We start from the raw sequence: 20,021 nt of genomic DNA on the forward strand, positions 1-20,021 counted from the left end.
AACCCAAAGACTCTCCTTGGATTTAAGGTTTGGCCTTCTTGCTGATCCATCCATGTGTCAAACTGATCACATGATCCTCGGAGTGAGAAAAAGTATTTATGACTGGAAAACCTGGTGTTCAGTGGAGAGTTTTCAGGTGGTCAGCTGACCTCCGATTTTAGCCTCATCATCACACCGCCCCCCACCCCCACAAGCACATCCTGGATCTTCAGGTTTGCTGCCGTGCAGACCGGTACCACATGCAGCACCGCATGAAGTTCTTGAGAGATTTTCCTCCATTTTTGTCTCATTGATTTCCTTTTTTTCCAGCTGTAATATTTTTGTCTCCTCTTCCAGTTGTTTCCTGCCATCTCCCGGGTTTGTCATCTGCTATTGCAGACTATTCATTTGTCATTTGAATTCTTTCTTGATTTCTTCCCTTTCTTGGATTGCTGTTAGAGATTTCTCAGAGGTTCTCTTTTCCTCTTCCACTTGTTTCTCTTCCTCCTTCAAATTTCAATGCTGGTGCAGCAACTTTTCCATCTCTGTCTGAAGTTCTTTCTCTATTTCATGATATGTCTATCAAATTTCTATTTTCTCCAGGTGTAATTGTTCTCTCTGGTCTTCCAATTGTTTTCTTTGTCCTTCAAACTTTTCACTTGTGACTGCAGCCTCTTCCTGTGTAAGTTTAACTAACTTTTCGTGGTTTCCTCCACTCCCAGATTGCTCATTAGAGATTTCTTCAGTTCCAAGGTTTTTCTCTCTTTCTTCCTCTCGTTTCTTTCCCACATTTAAACGTAAGAACGGCTGCAGCAGCTTTTCTTGTGGAATAGTTTTCTCCATTTTATTGTTTGTCTCACAGATTTCTATTTTCTCCAGTTGCAGTTTTTCCCTCTGGTCTTCCAGATGTTTCCTGACAACCTCCAAATTTCCCCCGCAGTTATATTCTTTTCTCATTTTCCTCTTTGAGCTTGGATTGCTTCACTTTCTTAGTTCCGCCTGTTGAAGGTAACAGGGGTGTGCTGAAGCCTTTCTTGAATGAATGAATGAATGAATGAATGAATGAATGAATGAATGAATGAATGAATGAATGAATGAATGAATGAATGAATGAATGAATGATTTTTTTATTTCGAACAAAAAAATAAAAATAAAAAAGTAAACTGTAACATCTTCATATTCACATATGTTCGAAAAAAGGAGTAGGAAGAAGTATACCCTTTTTCCTAGTTCCTACCCCTTTATGACTCTCTGAATTTACATTATTGTTAGTATTATATCTACACAATATCCATATACGTATAGTCTATATAAATACTACGTACACATGCCTAAGCATAATTATCCATATAAGTATATAGAAAATATAAATGTTACATAAATATTATATTGATATATAGAAAATACAAATATTATATAAATCTATATAAATATACACTATATAAACTACATAAATATCCCTATAAATATATATATATGCTACATACCTAATAAATATATAACATATATTACATAATTATAACTATCCCTTTCAACATATAATATATACTAAACAAATATCCACATAAATATCTAAACATATCTTAAGCAAGTATAATATACCTTTTTTCCTATTTTGCTTGTTTCTCACACTCCTCGTTAACCCATTTCCTCTTCCATATATATCTGTTCATAAATACATTTTTGTATCTCTTTTTAAACAGATTTATGTTAATACTTTGTTTCATTTCCTGCTCCAAACTGTTCCACAGAGTCACTCCACAGTTCGATATGCACATGCTTTTCATTGTTGTTCGTACTTTATGTTTTCTAAAATGTAGTTCTCCCCTTAGATTATAGCCCCTTTCTCTCTCTGTGAACATTCCTCTGATATTTTTTGATAGTTTGGTAGTTCTTGGCTCTCTCAGGCATAAAGCAGGGGTGCACCCTGCAGGTTGCATTAATCACCAATACCATTAAAATGATGCCGGGGTAACATGATGAGTCACAATTATTTAATATCATTATTTATTTTTCATACCCCTCTTCTAGGAGAATAAAACATCTTCTATTTGTATTTACTAATGTAGTGAAGACTTAAAATAATTGAATGTTAAAACATGCTTGAGTTTCATCTATGCTCAGATCAATCCCCGTTGTTGGGCTGAAGTGGAGATATTGAGGGTGAGGAACTTAACCCCCTGCACCGGATCAGAGCCTACAGGTGGCAGCTGGGGAGGAGCTGCACTTTTAAGAGGCATGGTGGACGAGATTCATCAGGTGGAGACACAAGGACCCCTTTTGTCTAATATCAGCCTATAAAAGTATTGGACTGAACCATGCAGAGGGTTGAAAGTGAGCATGAATGCAGCCTGTGATGTCTGCCTGAATTAGTTTCCAATGGTTACCTCACTTTTGATTAAAAAAAAATATATATCTTTTATTCAGATACAATAGAAAAAGGCATTCATTGAGATTTACAATTGCACTTTGTTCCACAGCCAACGCACTGATTCAATTTAAAACTGCATGTACTGAGTGTCAAGAGTGTTGTCCAAAAATCTGAAAATGAGATTACAAGGAATGCAAGCTGAACACAAGAAAACATAGTGGAATAAATCCTGCTTTGGTCATTAAAGAATATGTTGCAGTCTAAAATGCTCAAGAAAGTGTATGCTGCACTTGGGATGTAAGATGCCTCATTTGATCTCTTAGAATGCATGATAAATCCATTTCTTGTGTGTAATTATAAATAATTGCAAATGCGGTACAGGTTCATGATCACGCGCTAACCCCGTCCTTCCTGCTCTTGTTATGTCTCTGAAGCTTTCTGTTGTAGTGCCTTTGTGGTTCCTCCTAGTCATTAAAGTTAATTTCAAACAAAACAGGCTTCTCATGTCCACTGAAGACAAAGAGCTAAAGGTGCAAGTCTCAGAAACAAAGAAAACACTGGCAGAGGACCCCATCCAGCATTTATATGTGGATGTATTCATCAAACAGGGACTGTGACTCTTGGCTTTGTTCCAGGTTCCCCGTGTTTCCTCCTTACCTCAACCCTTTGTTACTAAAACCATAAGGGACCCAGACAGTTTTTCCTTTTTTCTTAACCCGTGCCCATTGAGCCACGTGTATTCCTTATGAACCTCAAAATATATGTCACACACAGACTTTCCACTTTGCCCATTTGAAGCTCAAGCCCATTGTGTACCTCTTCCTGGAAATCAGTCAAATTGAGAGGGACCAGACTGGTTCTTTGTATGAAAGAGGAGAGAGTAACTGCTGGCCGACTAACAGTAGATGCCGTTCCGGGAACAAAATTGCTTGAACAAGGAAATGACTTGGTATGAGTGGAGCAGGGAAGAGACATTAATCCATGACAGAGTTTACACATTCACACAATCAACATATTCATACCAAAAGCCGTTGGGCACTTTACTTTGTTCAGGTCTTTAAAGTAGATTCTTTTCAACTGAGGGTTCAAACAAGGTAGCGCTCCAATGAGAGACCTTTCTGCTGATCACAGCTTCACACCAGTCCTTCAACCATAACTTTAAGAACGGGAGAGAGTTCAAGAGGGCACTGATACGGATAGAATCTTGTTCCCACACTTTTATTTTTATCCTCAACAGTTACTTGGTCTCATTGCGTGTTTTATGACATAACACACAGTAGTACACTTTTTATTTTGTTTGATTTGTTTGCACAAAAAAAGGAACCGTGAACATAAACCACATGAGACGAACAGCATGTGACAGCTCATACCCCTAACAGCAAAGCTGCTCTCCTCTGGCTCTTTATTTTAAAGCTGACAGCCTGAAAAGAAAGACTGAAAAGAATAAATAAAGTGTACATTTAAAAAAATTCACCTCAAGCAATGACACAAAAACAGATCTGTTGTGTGCACGGTGTGGCATTAAAATCACTTTCCCTCAGAATCAGATAAATCAGTTAAAATCTGTTTATATTTTCAAATGCACTACTTCAGGTTTCTACACAATGATTTGTATTATACTTAACTTAGCAAAGCAGATTCAACATGACAAAAGTTTATATATATATATATATATATATATATATGAACAGCAGATTGCTTAAAAAACCTTACATAACAGATTATTAATACAATCATGTTCACATTTATAGAGCCTTTGATAAAATACTGTTACACAGAATATCACAGAGCTACTCAAAAAGTTATCTTACACATACAGTACACGGCACAATATTTAAGCAAAAGCTATTTCAGAGATTACACCAGATGCACAATCCTATTTAGCTCACTTGTGAGGTTCTCCAAACAGGAGAAATGACTCCATTTACAGCCAACCCTCGTACGATGGCCATTAAACCGTGGTTAATCATACACAGGTCGAACCAAGTGTTTGCACTGCGGCTCATAGGAGCAAACACTGCACTGGCAGGCCGATGCGTCTTCTCTGCTGGTTCGAAGCCCCCACAGTTTGGCACAGACTGTGACAGACACAGGTAGTTTCCTCTCTGTACATTCAGAAGTTTTTCGTGTTTTTGCAAAGAGAGAACAAACAGTGCTTCATTACGTGTTCAGTCGGTTCGATGGTATAAAAGCTCAAGAGAGAAATGACGAATGGGTTGAGAAAATAGCCCAGTTGCATAGCAGCGCTGGAGCGGCTGCTGCCGGCCGGCGTGCCGCTGAGCTGATCAGAGAGGGGTGTGAGGTGACAAGGGCAGGTCCTGCTGGATCCAAACAAAAGCAGCTTGAGAAGCACAGTTGGTGCAATTGACATTTACTGAATTTCACCTCCAGTGAAGTCTTTGTGAGGGCAGAAAAAAGCAGACCCTTCGAGAAGAAACGTCCATAAATCCACGTTTCCGACAATTCGAGCTGGACTCTCACCAGTGTAAACAACATGAAGAGAATGAAGGCAACTGGAGGGAAAGTGCCAGCGTGGCGTGAAAGCATATGACAAACGACAGCCAATTGATTTGTCTTTCAACCTGAAAAAATAGCAACGATCTGCAGACGGCACGAGGTTGAGGATAATGAAACATCAAGTTACTGGCTTGTAGAAACGGTTTCACAGATCTGCCAGTGTACCTGTCAGCTGGCTGTACAGTATTTCTATCTATTGAGCAAATCGGTCAAATAACAATATAGCAGAGAAATTGTTCAAAGCATTTTTTTACATTTTTGTACAACTTTATTTACTTTTATCATTCTTTAAATAAGATGAAGCTATGTCGATGATGCTTTTTTTCTTTTCTTCATTACTATTCTGGCCAGTCCCATTTTTATCCGTCCCAGCGTGAAAAATCCCCAACTCAGCCGTACGTTCAGTGACCTTCGGTTGACAGGATGATGCTTGATGCGATCCAGCACTACAGTCAAGTTCTCCACACATCGCAAAAGTAGTCCGTGCTCTTCCGTCCCAGTCGCGTCCTGGATTCGTTGCGTGTGCGTGCGTGTGTGCATGTGACTAAAGCCCTGTGGTGACCTGCGTGACTTCAGAACTGAGGTCATCGTTGGTAACCCCTCCACAACAGCCAGAGTCCACCGACGACCCCTCCAAGGCTAGTCATACCTGCCGAGGGAGGAGAAAGCAGGTCGTGATGACGTGCACGCCACCGGGCTGCAACAAGACCCCGTTCAGACTTGCATTAAACCTGGATCTGCTCACACGGCGGCTAACGCAAAGTCGGATTCAGGTACGATAAAGGTGGTATGGGAAAAGTCCATAATCTGAAAACAGATTCAGGGACCTAATAAAGGAATGTTTTAGAAATGGCTTGTTTAATTTTGTGGTCAAATAAAAGTATTTATCTTTTCATTTCTTTCCTCTTCCCATGGGACAAAAAGCGTTTATGGTGGAGTGTCTTCATCTCGTTATTTTTTGGTATCTTCTTTGGAGTTTTTATATGCATTTTCTGGTAAAATGATCTAAAGCCACAGATTTCTGCTTAATGTTGGGCATTTCCTTTCTTTTTTTATTGCATGACAACTTGCTGATTAACGGCTAGCTATCATCAGTGTTGCCACTTATCACGGTGTGCTTCGACTTCTAAGCTGCAAATACAGATCTAACAGTATTCTAGTTTTTCTTATGCAGACAGTTATTTTCAGTTGCTCCCTTTGGTGTTTGCAAACAAAAATAAGTGTGTATTTGCATGTAGAGCAGGAAGGTCAGATCCTTTCACGCAGGACACATTCGGGTATAAATGTTGCTGCATGGGTGAATACACCCTTAAAACGCTGACCACTTGCGATCTGATCATATCTAATGCAAGATCTGAATAGGGTCTAATTTACAGTAACGCAAGCAATGCTTAAAAATATCCCCATGCCAAATGTTTTATTTTTCAATGGTGAGGGGCACGGAAATTCCAAATATCAGATTTTTTTGTTGATTTTTTTCCTCTAAACACAGATAAAAATGGATTAAAACACAATCAAAACATTTTCTTTTATTCAAAAGAGCCTTTGGCTAAAAAAAATCAAAAATCCAGGTAGTATTTATTTTTAATTTCACTGATAATTAACATTTGTTTCCAATATGGCGACTAAGCTCCACCAGTATTGTAGCATTAGGAGCATTACGTTAATATGAATGAGCACGTTATCGAGGTTTTTTACCAAATCGCTCCAAGAAAGTGAATAACTCCATTTACCATAACAGATACAGTAGATGTACTTGTACGTGGACACACAGTCCTGTCTACCTGCTGGTTGGACCTCTCGCCTGTGTTTGCACTGTTGATTTCGTGCTGAGCTTGCTTGCGATTGGCGGCTCCGGTTCTGTATGAGTTCTGCATCTCCTCCACCGAGGGATTCGGGTGGCAGAACTCACGGAAACAACGCTTGAAGTTCTCGTCCAGGTAACCGTAGAGAACAGGGTTCAGACTACTGCAGTGGGGTAAAGAACTAAGAGTCAGCTCATTTTCACCCCTACATTGGCAATGAAGAGGCGCAGTAATATTTTAACTAACTTGATTTTTCAAAAAGATCTTTCATCAAATGAAAAAGTCTGAATATCAGTCATAAAAACTAAACAAATCACAATACTCCTAAGAAATTACTTCAGCCAAATTCCTAAAAAATAATGCTGTCAAATATTTCAGACTCATGTATTTGCCATGGCTGGGTTTGTACCTGTTAGTGTAGCCCAGAGCGATGCAGAAATGCCAGGTGATGGTCTGCAGCGTGGAGCTGGGGATGTTAATCAGAGCTGTGATGATGACAAAGACGTGGATGGGGGTCCAGCAGACGATGAAGACGGCGACCACCACCAGAACCATGCGAGTGATACGACGCAGGTTCTTGTCCTTCTCCTGTGAGTGTATATGTGTAATGGAGGCAATTTGTTTAGTATTGAGGACAAGTGGGAGCACAAAAAGGGGAAAAGAAAGGTGAAAGTGGGGTAAGAAAGATAAAAAAAGAAGAATCAAAATCAACTTTTATGTTAAAGTTATAACTACTTTTAAAACACAGTCTCGCTACAGAACATGTAATAACCACGTTTGCACCACACATTAATACGTAGTAGTTTTACATTATGGATTAAAAGAAGACAACAAATTCAAGTCTCAAAATAAGTACAACAGCTGGTTGAATTTTACTTTAAAAAATCTAGATGTGCCTACATTTTAAGTTGAATGTTTGTTGGTGGTACCAACCATAGCCCTGAGTTCGAGCCCTGTCAGATCAAGAATGTTCTGAAGTTCTTTCACTTTGCTGCTTCATTGCCCACAGCTGGTCAGGGTAGTTATTAACAATCCATAGTTATGGGTTAGGATAAATAATAATTCAGCTAAGAAGCACTTAGTTTAGGTTTACCACTCGTACGAAGATGAACGAAGAGTAACATGTTGATACCTCACAATTTCTGAGCATTCAAGAGGCATAAAGGAATTTCATTTTTTTCATCCATCCATCCATCCATTATCTATGCCCGCTTTATTCTTTGCAGGGTCACGGGGGTCTGCTGGAGCCTATCCCAGCTCATTTCAGGTGAGAGGCAGGGGTTACACCCTGGACAGGTCGCCAGTCCATCGCAGGGTCACATATATACACACACAACCAGAGGCGATTCTAGGGTCTGTTGGGGCCCTAGGCAAAAATTTCTAGGGGGCCCCTCAAACCAGCGTTCATCACTGTTATGTTATAATAAACTGATACCAACGAAAACTTTATGAAATTTATATTTATTTACACACTGCTAATTTACACACACGACACTGTGTGTAGTTTTTTTTGTTTTTTTTTTGACACTGTGTACAGGTGGATGATCCGTGATCATGGGAATGACAACATGGGGCCCCTTAAGGGAGGTTTCTTACTGGCTACTGAGATGCCATTGATAATTGCCTTATGTTTGTTTAAGGAGGAGGATGTGGTCATTGCGGTTACCACATTTTGAGATCTGTACAGTAAAAACAGCCTTCAATACTTTTTTAGTCCTCAAAACCCCTGATAGGAAACACTTTTGTAATAAAAGTAATTATAAAAAAAAAAAAAAAAAAAAAAAATTTTTTTTTTTGGGCCTCATGGGCCCCCCCAACAACTCGGGGCCCCAAGCAGTTGCCTGCCTTGCCTGTTCACAAGCTGCGCCCCTGCACACAACCATGCACCCTCACACCTACGGGCAATTTAGAATCGCCAATTAACCTAATATGCATGTTTTTGGACTGTGGGAGGAAACCGGAGTACCCGGGGGGAACCCACGCAAGCATGTTCTCCATTTCTTTCAATTAACTTTCAAACAGTGTGCAGGAGTCATTGAACATATTTGCACTCATACTATAACAGAAAATAAAGAAGATAAAACCTAAGGCTCGTTACGCAAGATTAAAGTGACACGCTTCATCCGCTTCAAGTTTATTCCCAAAGGGCTTATGCCATTAAAATACAGAGGATACATTTTCATTCTGTCAGGATCTGGGGACATGATTGTTGGTCACAGGCCACAGGCTCCACTCTAAGTTGATTTTCATAATTGCTTTGTCTCGAGAGCAATGAGTGGACCGATTTTCCAAGCATGCCTCAGGCAGTACTGTATTCTTCATTACTATTAAAAAAAATGTACTCCGTTACTACCGTAAAGTTATTCAATAACTAATGAGTGAAATGCCGTGGGTGTACTCAGGCTATCAAACTTCTATAAAATCTTACATTTGCATCTACTGAAGAGCTTCCAGCTTGCGACTTGCAAATCAACCAATTTGGTTCATATTTGTGAAGAAAAGGAAAAAAGATTTTTCTTAACCTGGGTGCCTGAAAGCATTCGCACGCTCTTGAGCCGCAGGATCATGAGACCGTAGCAGATGGTGATGATGAGGACAGGCATGATGAAGGCAAAGATGAACACGCAGATCTTCAGCAGGGTGTCCCAATACCAGGAGGGGTGGGGGAAAATCAGCTTGCAGTCAACAATGTTGGAGTCTGTGAAGGGTGACAAATGCCCATACACTGTGTGCTCACATGTTTAGCCAAACATCACGACTACAATTCACAGGAAGCAGGAGTTCATTCTGATTTAAAAAAAAGATCAAGCAAACAAAAAAAGGAAAAATTCTTTAATGTGTTTGTAAATCTTCTTGTACCTAATGCAACCCAGAGCAGTAATGACTAATTACTACTGTCAGTGTGATACCGAGTAGAAACTGCAGCATATATGGTGGCAAGCAGGCGAATGTGAACGTCTTGGAGTTAACTGGTTTTCTGCATGAATAGGCCATAAAATCTAATCTGCTTTTCAGAGTTACAGTAGCAGACAAACACAGTGTGCTTAGGCTGATAACACAGAAGCTATTATCGTATCTTATGCTTTCATTAAACACATGAGGTAAACATTCACAGTACCGAAGGAGACTGGCAGCAGTCAGTGTGGTTGCTTGCATCTAAATCAAAGTATTGGCAACAATCTAGCTAAGGATTAAACTGGAGTTTCCGAGAAATCCAAGTTTACATGCGCAAGAAGACAATCGATTATTGAGTGAGGTGAGTTCGACTCCGTGATTTTACGTGGCGTTCTTCCAGTTAGTTCTTTGTTGTTTGTCCTTTTCTTCTCCTACTGTGTTGATATTCTGGCTTTCGCGGTGTTGTCACTTCCAGAAGAGGGAGTCCCGGGGCAGTCACTAGCTCGGCTAAGCGTGGGTTGCGTATACATGACGGAATAACTCTGATTAGGACGCATTATCTGGTACTATTAGCTCCATCTCAAGAGCTTCAGTTCGTTTCGACTACGGCCTGGCTCAGGTGTATACATGGCTTTTAAAAATTCGATATCGGTTGGATTAAGGCAACATTTCGACTTTCTGTTAATGCATGTAAACGTACTGAGTGACTTTAAGCAAGTGCTTTAGATAGCTCTGGATCAGACCTCGACTATGTTCAGGAGGCTTTACATGGGTGCTTCAACACAACCACGTCTGTGGGATGTCTGGTGTTAGCGGCTCTCTTGAGGCCATTCCACAATATATCTAATGGAATACGTTCCTGGAACCTTACTGAGCCACTTCAATCCTAACTGAACTCGTAACTGAACTCAGCCTGTTTCCCGGCCTACTCGTTAGTTTGCCGATTCTCGCATTAAACGGGATTGACTGGCGTCAGTTCTGACCAGTATGACACCATGCAGAGAGCTGAGAAAAATGGAGGAAACTCCTTTCTGCTGCTTGTATCCGTGATCTCGTGAGCTTTAGCTCACGACCCACAGCTAATAAACACAGGTGAGGGTAGGAACGTAGGCCGACTGGTAAATAGAGAGCCTCGCCTTTCTTCCTCCTCTGCTGCAGAAGCTGGGTCCTGGGACGTGATGCAGACTCATCAAATTGTGTTTAATCATTTTTTCATTTAAACCAATGATGCTGTGGGAAATTATATTTCATCACTGGTTTGTATACAATATAGTTCATATACTCTGTTATTTTAGTGCTTTCCGCAGTGATCATGGCAACAGGAGAGTTACACACTTAGCCCATGCTTGGAATACGGCTGAGAGCAGGAGAAAACAAGAGACAAGAAGGAAGAAGATGTTTCAGACACTTTCTTCCCTCGATTGCCTTCCGTAATGTGAGATCTCTGGGAAACAAAAATGTACTAGCTGGCAGTGCTAATTAGGACACAGCAGAGATACTGGGAAGGTTGCTTTAAGTGTATAACTAAGCCATGGTTGTAGGAGGATATTTCCAAATCCAACACCTTTCTGCCTGGCTCCCAGACTCTACAGGGAAACAGAGATTGCAGGCAGAAAGGCAAGCATAAAGGAAGAGAGCTTGTAATGCTGGTATAATCCTGGATGTGTTATTATGATTGAACAGAATATTTAAAGATAGAGTAATACAGAATATTTTTTTAGTCTGTTTCAAGTTCTACTTAGTTTTGGGTCAAAGGTATACTTGTGCTCATGCTTACGAGTGACGACAGTGGAGGCCATGAACATGACAGGCAGCCCGATGGCCGAGGACAGGATCCAGTTGCAGATGTTGACAATCTTAGCATTCCTTGGAGTCCTGAAGTCCAGCGCTTTGACGGGGTGGCACACAGCGACGTAGCGGTCGATGCTCATGGTGGTGAGAGTGAAGATGGAGGTGAACATGTTGTAGTAGTCGATGGACATCACCATCTTGCACAGCATGTCACCGAACGGCCAGGTCCCCATCAAGTAGTTGACACTCTGGAACGGAAGTGTGCTGGTGACCAAGGCGTCTGCCAGAGCGAGGTTGAAGATGTAGATGTTGGTGGCCGTCTTCATTTTGGTGTACCTGCGGAGAAAGCATGGAATCACTACAGACAACAGACGTGTGGCAAGCCTTCCTTTGCTCCATCACACCGGAGGGACATCTTTGGCATTTTGAACCCCTCTCTGATTTCATAATCAGATCCTCTGAAGCTCCAGGACAGCAGGTCTGGTCTCTGGACTGGTTCCATCTTAAAAAACAGTCTCCAACTCCAAAGGGTCATAATGGCAATTATAAAATGTTGGGCTAGCTAGAGGAAGGAGTAGTGCTGATCTACAATCAAGCTCTGTGACATTCCAATATTAAGAGTCATCTCAACACTTGACTCTAAGCCACAAAGCTCCTGCCCTTCTGGATCCCGGTGACCTGATTCGGTAATCATGTAGTAATTATGCATGACATTTCAAAAGTCATTCACTGAGTGGTATACCATGCCCTCACACCTGGGATGCATTTTTTCATCAAGGATCTGCAGTATATTGAAGATATTCACCTCAACTCTCCTCTTAATGCAAATGCATACCAGCCTACTTGTATTTGCCTTCTTGTGTTTACATGCGCGCCATTTCCTTGTTTTCTCAGTCTTGCTTTATCCACCCCTACTCTGTCATCTGAATTCTTTACTGTCTTACTGTTAAAGAACCTGCTACTGTTTTTAAAGCACATTGAATCACCTCGTTGTTGAATTGTTCTATAGAAATAAACTCGCCTTGCCTTTTTGAAGAGTTTCATAACTCACTCCAGAAACAACTCTATAAAACATGGTCAAATATTTTAGCTATGACAGTTTCCTTGTAACTTCAGATAGATTGTAACCCAAGGAAGTCATGGCACGATGATTATCTTGGAACAATTTGTGAGTTACTCAGATCGCCTGCGTCAGCTGGTTGCAACCTCATTCAATCACACATGCAACTCAGTTTAAGGAGCCGCTCAGGAAGAGTCATTTCCCAGGCTGTAAGGTTTTAAAACATCTCAGAGATGAATTACTTCCCCTCAGGTGGGTTAAAAAAGGATTAGATGCAAGTTTCAAGATCAAAATGCATTTGAAAATACTGTTTGATGAAATGTAAACCAACGGAAATTGTGGACACTGCATGAATGTCAATTCTTGTATATCCTTAAGATTCTATTCATATCACAGACAAAGCTTCTTAAAAAATGGGAACATAAAAGCCACGTTATAGTATTAGCTTAAGTTTTTTTTTCAGTAAGTTATCAAGGTTCAATTGAAAGATTCTTTAAATCTGAATTTGATCTACCACCATTGTGGCTAGAAGGATAAAGGACAAACAAACGGCTTCTTCAGTTCAGCCTCTCAAAAACACTCTTTTACTGTATCTCACTAAAATGTCCTTTCAATTAAGTATTTTTGAAAACTGGGCAATAAAAGAGGAAGTTCTAAGAAAATTAGATTGCGAAGTGTCAACAAAAAAACACGTCCGTGTGATCATTAGCTCAGAGGACGAGGATGAAGCACAGACAGCTCAAATGATTAGATCTCATCAACGAGGACATGTATTATGTTTAGCATTTGCTGTCCTCGCAATGAGGCAAAAGGTTAAGTCAACACCCACACACCCTTAACTGAGACGCACGCATGCACGCACGCACGCACGCACGCACGCACGCACGCACGCACGCACGCACGCACGCACGCACGCACGCACGCACGCACGCACACAAAAACAAACAGCTGTCATAATGAACAGATTTCACTTATAGGAAATGCTGAGACCACATTTGAATGTTTGACTAGCTAGGTCTGGCATTTTAATCAAGCTATATGTGTTTCAGAATGCTGAATATAAGGATTTCTATTAATTGGATTCCCCAAAATGGTCAACTATGCCTGCTAGCTATTAAAAAGCTCCAGAGCGCCATCACACAGTAAAAAGCTAATCAGCCCAAATAATGAAACTATGTGAGTATTAAAAGACGCAGCCTGTGAAACGCACTTAAATTTTACTGCCACTATGCACTTTTGCGCTTGGAATGAATCTTCTTGATGGTCTAAGAACAGTTCATCATTTATTTATTTTCTTTCTGTTTAAAAAGACTTTACAATATTGATTTGGGCTCCAAATGAATAATGTTTAACATTACATATGAAATTAAATGCCTCCAGGTTTAAATATTCCCATGTTATGTAGACAGATATGACTGTCACAGAAAAGAATAAATCAGTAAAAGAACAGGAAGCTGAGTGAGAAAACATAAAAGAAGAATAGATTAAAAGTAGATACAAAAGAAGAAATAAGTGTGTAAACATATTCTCGGTTGAATGTGATTCAGTCACGTTTATTTGTTTGCATTGTTTATTAATAGTTTCAGTATTAGAAAATGGAAGACTGAATAGGACGGAGGGGGTTGGGTGGGGTGCTACATGGAGGAAAATCAAAGGACTTGGCAGTCGTTCAGCTTCACACCAGCTTCATGAGAAGTTAAAGAAAGTTGGGGATTTTCATTTGGGCTTCTTGGTGAACAGAGAGCATCCCATCCACAGCCACATGCAGTTAAACCTTTGCTTGCCTTGTTTCATGCATCAGGGAAGCAGTTTTCTGGAAACGTCTGACGCGTTTGCAGGTAGTTTTATTGATCCCATTTTGAAAGCAACCCTCCATGCACAATTTCAACGTGTAGTTACTATATTGCAGACCAACAAAAATGTATCTGTTACAAAAATCTTCCCTTTTTTTAATATATATGACACAATTGCGGAGTTTAAAAGGAGATTTGTGGCTGTATGATTCGGCCTGCAACAGTTTAAAGCAGAAAATACACTGCTGGAGATAATTATGTTGGTTAGTTCACAGAATTCTTTTTTTTTTTTCAGTGCTCCGTCTCTGCCTTCATGAGAGAGGGTTAAAAAGCCTGCCGTCTATTTATCTGAATAACCGGATAAAAGCAGATGATTTTGCACACAATAACTGTACTTCGTAGGCACACATACAAGCCACTCAGGATGTAAACATTGTGGCGCGGTTGTGGGCACAAAGACTCAATTACCCAGATTTTCCAGCAAATACTACACCTTTATTAGCCTTAAACAGAACCTCGCAAATCACTTCCAACACTGGGGGCCATTATGTGTCACACAAATCTCAGTCACAGCGGCACATTGTGACAAAAGCTGAAAAACAACCCATGCAAGAATAAGCTGAAACTCAAACAGAGAAAACCCCAGTTTAAATCCAGACATATCATTAGCAAAATTGTCATTTTAATTGTCACTTTGCACTTATCTACAATCATCACAGGCAGCAAGTGTTTTATTACCAAAGAATGTTGACTCACAGGTAATTAGTCCTAACAAAGCTAACAAAGTCAGAGAGCTCAGTACACAGGAAGCCAGATTTACATCAACAACCAGGTCAAACAGGGGTTTAGCACAAGGCAGTACACATTTGAATAAGTGGGATCCAAACATAAGGAATAACTCTAGGATGATAAGGGACCAGGAGATGGAGGAGAGCAGCTAAAACGCAGAGTGCGAGTGATCGGTCCCTGCCGTGGGTAATCAGTGCAGCCGGAGCAATCAATCAGGGAACATTCACAGCAGGAGATGGATCCAGTGCAGGGGTTAAATGGAGTGAGGAAAAAAAGGTAAATAAGGCAGGAGATTAGTGAGAAATGAAAAGAAAAGCAGTTGAAAGCAAGAAAGCCCTTTTCTGTTGATTTCAAATGGAAAGGGATTATTGAAAATGTGTATTTTTAAATGCAGTTGGAGTGTGAATGGGTTGGATAGTTGAACCGAGTATAGAACTGCAACAATAGGTTTGTTGCATTGTTTTTTTTAACTCTAAACAGGGGCCTGTACTACGAAGCAAGTTCAACATACCCAGGATATCTTTTCCTTATCCAGATTCACTAACCCGGACAATTGCAATCACGCTAAGCGGTCACACGACGGTGGTTATCAACTCGGTATATCAACCCAGGTTTCTCCAATCTGGATATGAGCGCGTGCACATAAAAGGGGCGGTGTTTTCAGCGCATGACCAATCGCAAGCATGGAGAATGTAGCAGTAGACATTTCTGCAGCAGTCTTGCGTTTCAGCAGCTACCAGAGATGGTTAATTAAATTACCTTCACGGAATCACGACAAAAAGGCAAACACACGTCTTCATCTTTGGTCAAAAGAATCCTGAACTCTTTTTTCTTTCTCCGACCGTTTATTGCGCATGCTCAGAACAGTGCGCGCAGGCACGTTATAATATCATCCCATCATGTCATTAGTTACAGCAATATGGCTTTGTAACTGGTATATTGTCAAATATACTTAACAGAGAAGTCCGCTGTCAGAGCCGCTTATTTCAGTAGCGAAGAGCAAACAATAATTTTACGGAAATATGATGAGTATAGGCATATAATACAGGCAAAAAGCAAAACAGTTGCAGCTGCAAAATGCAGGAAAGACAGCTGGCAAAAGATCGCTGACTGTATAAATGCGTAAGTTCATAGGGATATAAACATCACTGCCCCATCATTAGGGCATAAGTAGATCTGACTATAATTACAGTTGTCTATTCTGTTAAATGCATGTGTTGCTTAGATGTATTCGTATGGCGTGTATGACAATTGTAGCCTCATCCCTTCCGCTGCAACCCCAGCGGAGTGAAACGCACATGGGAGCAAATAAAAAATAAATATAAAAACATAATTCAAAGCGGTAAGTAGGCTCACTTTCATATCTTAGAAGTACAACAAGTACAAGGCTTTAGTGTTTCTATCACTCTCTGTTTTAGGATGATATCAGTATACAAAAGCACAATGAAATAGCATTGACATTACTTGCAGCAAACAGAAAAAAAAATGACAAGAAGAAGATCGGAGGGATCCTCTCACGATCCGCGCACCGAGCTCCACTGGATTCTCTTCGAAAGGGCATGCCATTTTCCAAGAGAGCTGATTGGTCAGTGGGCGGTGCTTTTATACCCGGCGATCTGTATCTCGAACATAACCTGCTCCGGAGCAGGTTAGCTGTTCAGCATAAGTTACCATGGCGATGTACCCCGGTAAGAAGTGAACCACCGTCGTAGTCCTGAAAACCCAGGGTTAAACCTGAAGTTACCTCGCTAACCCCAAATCCCGCTTCGTAGTACAGGCCCCAGGTATGGTCGAGAAAGAAATACCTTATTGCTAAATTGTCTCGCCATCATGTGAATAAAAAGAATGCACTTCTCCAAAATGTCCATCTGGTCCTTTAATCAACATAACAGCTCCAGGGGATCATACTAATATGGCAGTATTGCATCTAAAGAGTACTTAGACACATCCCAGCTGTAAACCTATTCAATTATTCTGAATATATAACGTGACAATAATATATTAGATCCGCCAATCTTCTTTATATTACACCCCAACTATCACCCTGCCACTGAGATCATTACATCTGTTTTGTTCAAACACACGTCTTAATCATTTAAAATCCTATTTACAACCACAGATGGCAGTTAGTTCATCAAATTCTGATTAAGTCTAACGCTGACAGCTCACTGTTTGTTATTCAGACTTTATTTGCACAGGGACCAGTGAGACACCTCACAACGCATAAAAAGCTGTTCCACTGATCAGTGTTGTGGAGCTGGATGTGATCTCCCGCAAGCGCTTAAAGACTAAAAGACCCCTGTGAACATGGCCGTAAATGACGGATCTGTTTCTTCTGTATGTACACAACCTCAGACATGACTGAACATACAATGGCAAGGCTAAACTAAACTCAGACAATATCCAAGATATTGTCTGAGTTTATTGTCAAGAAATACGATGACTGGTACCAACAGAGACTATACTCCAAATGTCCCCTTTTTGTTAAAAATATATTTGATCACATCGCTCTTATCTGTGCAGTGTGTGAACGAGTGCTGCTGTTGTATTCTTACAGGAAGTTAAAAAGATTTAACTTTTGGTATATCAACAATTCCAGACAAAATGAGCCCATTGTTTCCCTGTCATGTGTATAATATTTAGGAGAAATTGAAGCTGAGCTGTCGTTTTGGCAACTAAAAAAGAACACCATTCTTTTTTAACTAAAAAGGTAGAAATTACCCACATTTCCATTACATTAAAAAAAAGTGCTACTTATTATTTGAAACCACAGTTAGGAACATCTTTTTTTATATTTCATGTAACTGATGTTTTTGCAACGTCCGAACCAAGGCTCCAGATGAGAGTCACATGCATCTAGCCATTACAACCTTAACATGACAAATACCAAGGACATCAAATATATACAGACGGTGATTCAGCTGTTAAAGTTTGATCTAAAAATGTTTTAATTAAGTTATTTTGACTCTGCTAGTCTATTTCGAGAAGTTAGACCAGGCAGAGAATTTGCAATCATCCGGGTCATGATTTCCAGAGTCGCCTTGTTTGTCGGTCGGTTCAAATCACAGGACTCGATGATTTGTAGTCAGGCTTTAAAGAGGACCTATTATGGCATCTAATACCTATTCTAAACAGGCCTTGAATGTCTTAAAAACAAGCTTTTGATTTTTTTTGCTAAATAAATGAGAAATTCAGCCTCTGAGCCATGTCTATATCTTCCCATTCTCTAACCTCATTATCTATGCAGGATTCTGAGTGGGCGGGGAGGCTATGATAATGAGGCACACCGTGCTGATTGGCTGCCTGAATGACGCGTAGCAGGGGAGGGCACAAAGCATCGCTTGTGTTGGTTTTTACAACCCACAACAGATCAATTTGCATGTCTAGCTCGAACAGACGCCATCACGGGAAAATGGCGGAAGCTCCGGCCGGCGGAGTTAGTTGTTGTTACGGGCCAGAGTTAGTTGTGGGCGTGGTTTCACGCATCCCTCCCATCGTTACGTAACAACAGGAGCAGAATCTGAACGGCTCGTAGAAGCCACATCACACTGGATGGCTCATCCGGGCAGCTGTACAGACACTGCAGAATTTGGTTGCTTTCCTCCTCCTCTGAGTTGGCAGGCTGAGGGGAGACCACTTTATATATGTTAAAGCAAGAAAAAAACCTGTTTTTCATAATAGGTCCCCTTTAAGGTAATTTCCCTGTTCACATTAGGTAAAACTGGCGACGGAGCATCACACACTACAGGATCTGACAGGAGCTTTGTTGCAAACTGAGCTCTGTGACGGATGGATGGGCTGTACTGGAATGGTATTTCGTTGTGTTGGGACGCTGGCTCAGTGACAAAGAAAGAAAAGAAACAAGGAAAGTAATCTATCTATCTATATATCTATATTTTATCAACAAAACACAAGCAGGAAATGAGGCATAGCCACTCGGGAAACAATTGATAATCTGAAAAAGTCCAGAGTTAGGAAACAGTCATGTGTTCTGAACAAGTGGGAAAAAAAGACAAAAGGACCAAATAATGTGCGATGGAACAGATCAGCACACGCTGATAGCAGAGACTGTGTGTGTTGAGTGCAAGTAAAAAATCCTGTAAATTGTACTATGGCGAATTGTACTATGGCGCGTCTCCTTTTGTTTCGCTGATTTCCTTTCCTTGTGGTGACCTCACTGTTGCAGATATTGGGCTCCTTTAACACCTGTCAGCAATAGCTGAGATGTGATGTTGAGTGTCTAGTGAGTGATTTGTTCACGCATAAGGATCTAGTGCTGACTGCCAACTGCCAACCACTTGCCGATTTGCCATCAAATCTGCAATAGCCCTACATGTTTGAATGTACTTCTCATCTTTAACCAAGAAAACCAGTTGTACCAATATGCTGTCAGGCTCTGCCTTGTTCATTTTTACTGGCATAGAAATGAGAGGAATCTAAATATCAGGCAGCCAAATGTTTTGGCACTTCTAAACAAAACCGAGACATGGGTGCAATTTCTCTTTTACATCCAGTAAAACAAATTAAATTCACCCAAAGGCATAAAAACCATTAAAAAAAATGCTCACCATGTTCACACCACAATGATTAGAAATAAAATTAATATATTGTTGGTGAATGTTAATACATTCCATTGTAAGATTTGTTCATTAACATTTTAATCTAACCGATTAGAGTGGTATTACATTTCCATAACTTGATGTTGCAAATTAACAGTGCACATAGGCAGCCAGGGATGATGTTTGCTGGTAAAGAGCTTTTCAGAGTTGCATTAATGACTTCTGTGTTATCTCATTTGGCAACATAGGGTTACAAAATGGATATAACATTAGAAAATTGCACCACGGAACTTCATAAAGTTTCAAATTAATTTTCTACCCAGCAAACATTATTTGAAAAATATCATTGTAGCAGAGGATCCCCTACAGAGCGTTTCTCATTTTGAAAGTTAACTCTGACGACTCACATCAGCAAAAGACGAGTTCAAAGTCTCCTTGGATGTCATTAAACAGACCACATAC

The 20,021-nt window shown here is 40.4% G+C and overlaps 1 protein-coding gene across 3 annotated transcripts in view; it reads right to left on the reverse strand.

Annotated features, from left to right (window-relative positions):
• Nucleotides 1-3,564: 3,564 nt before the first annotated feature.
• oprm1 (opioid receptor, mu 1) overlaps nt 3,565-20,021 on the reverse strand; it is a 40,227-nt gene continuing 23,770 nt past the window's right edge. Inside the window, exons 2-6 of one of the 3 annotated variants that reach the window (XM_061745505.1) lie at nt 11,345-11,694; nt 9,195-9,370; nt 7,082-7,260; nt 6,652-6,835; nt 3,565-5,516 (exon numbers count right to left, since the gene is read on the reverse strand). In XM_061745505.1, the coding sequence (XP_061601489.1) occupies nt 5,511-5,516; nt 6,652-6,835; nt 7,082-7,260; nt 9,195-9,370; nt 11,345-11,694 (895 nt within the window). In that variant the 3' untranslated portion in view covers nt 3,565-5,510. Of the gene's footprint in view, nt 5,517-6,452; nt 6,836-7,081; nt 7,261-9,194; nt 9,371-11,344; nt 11,695-20,021 lie in introns of those variants that run through there. The other 2 variants (XM_061745504.1, XM_061745503.1) reach the window with 2 other exon arrangements.

The sequence above is a fragment of the Cololabis saira genome, chromosome 17, assembly GCF_033807715.1.
Source record: "Cololabis saira isolate AMF1-May2022 chromosome 17, fColSai1.1, whole genome shotgun sequence".
In the NCBI taxonomy this organism is placed as follows: domain Eukaryota; kingdom Metazoa; phylum Chordata; class Actinopteri; order Beloniformes; family Belonidae; genus Cololabis; species Cololabis saira.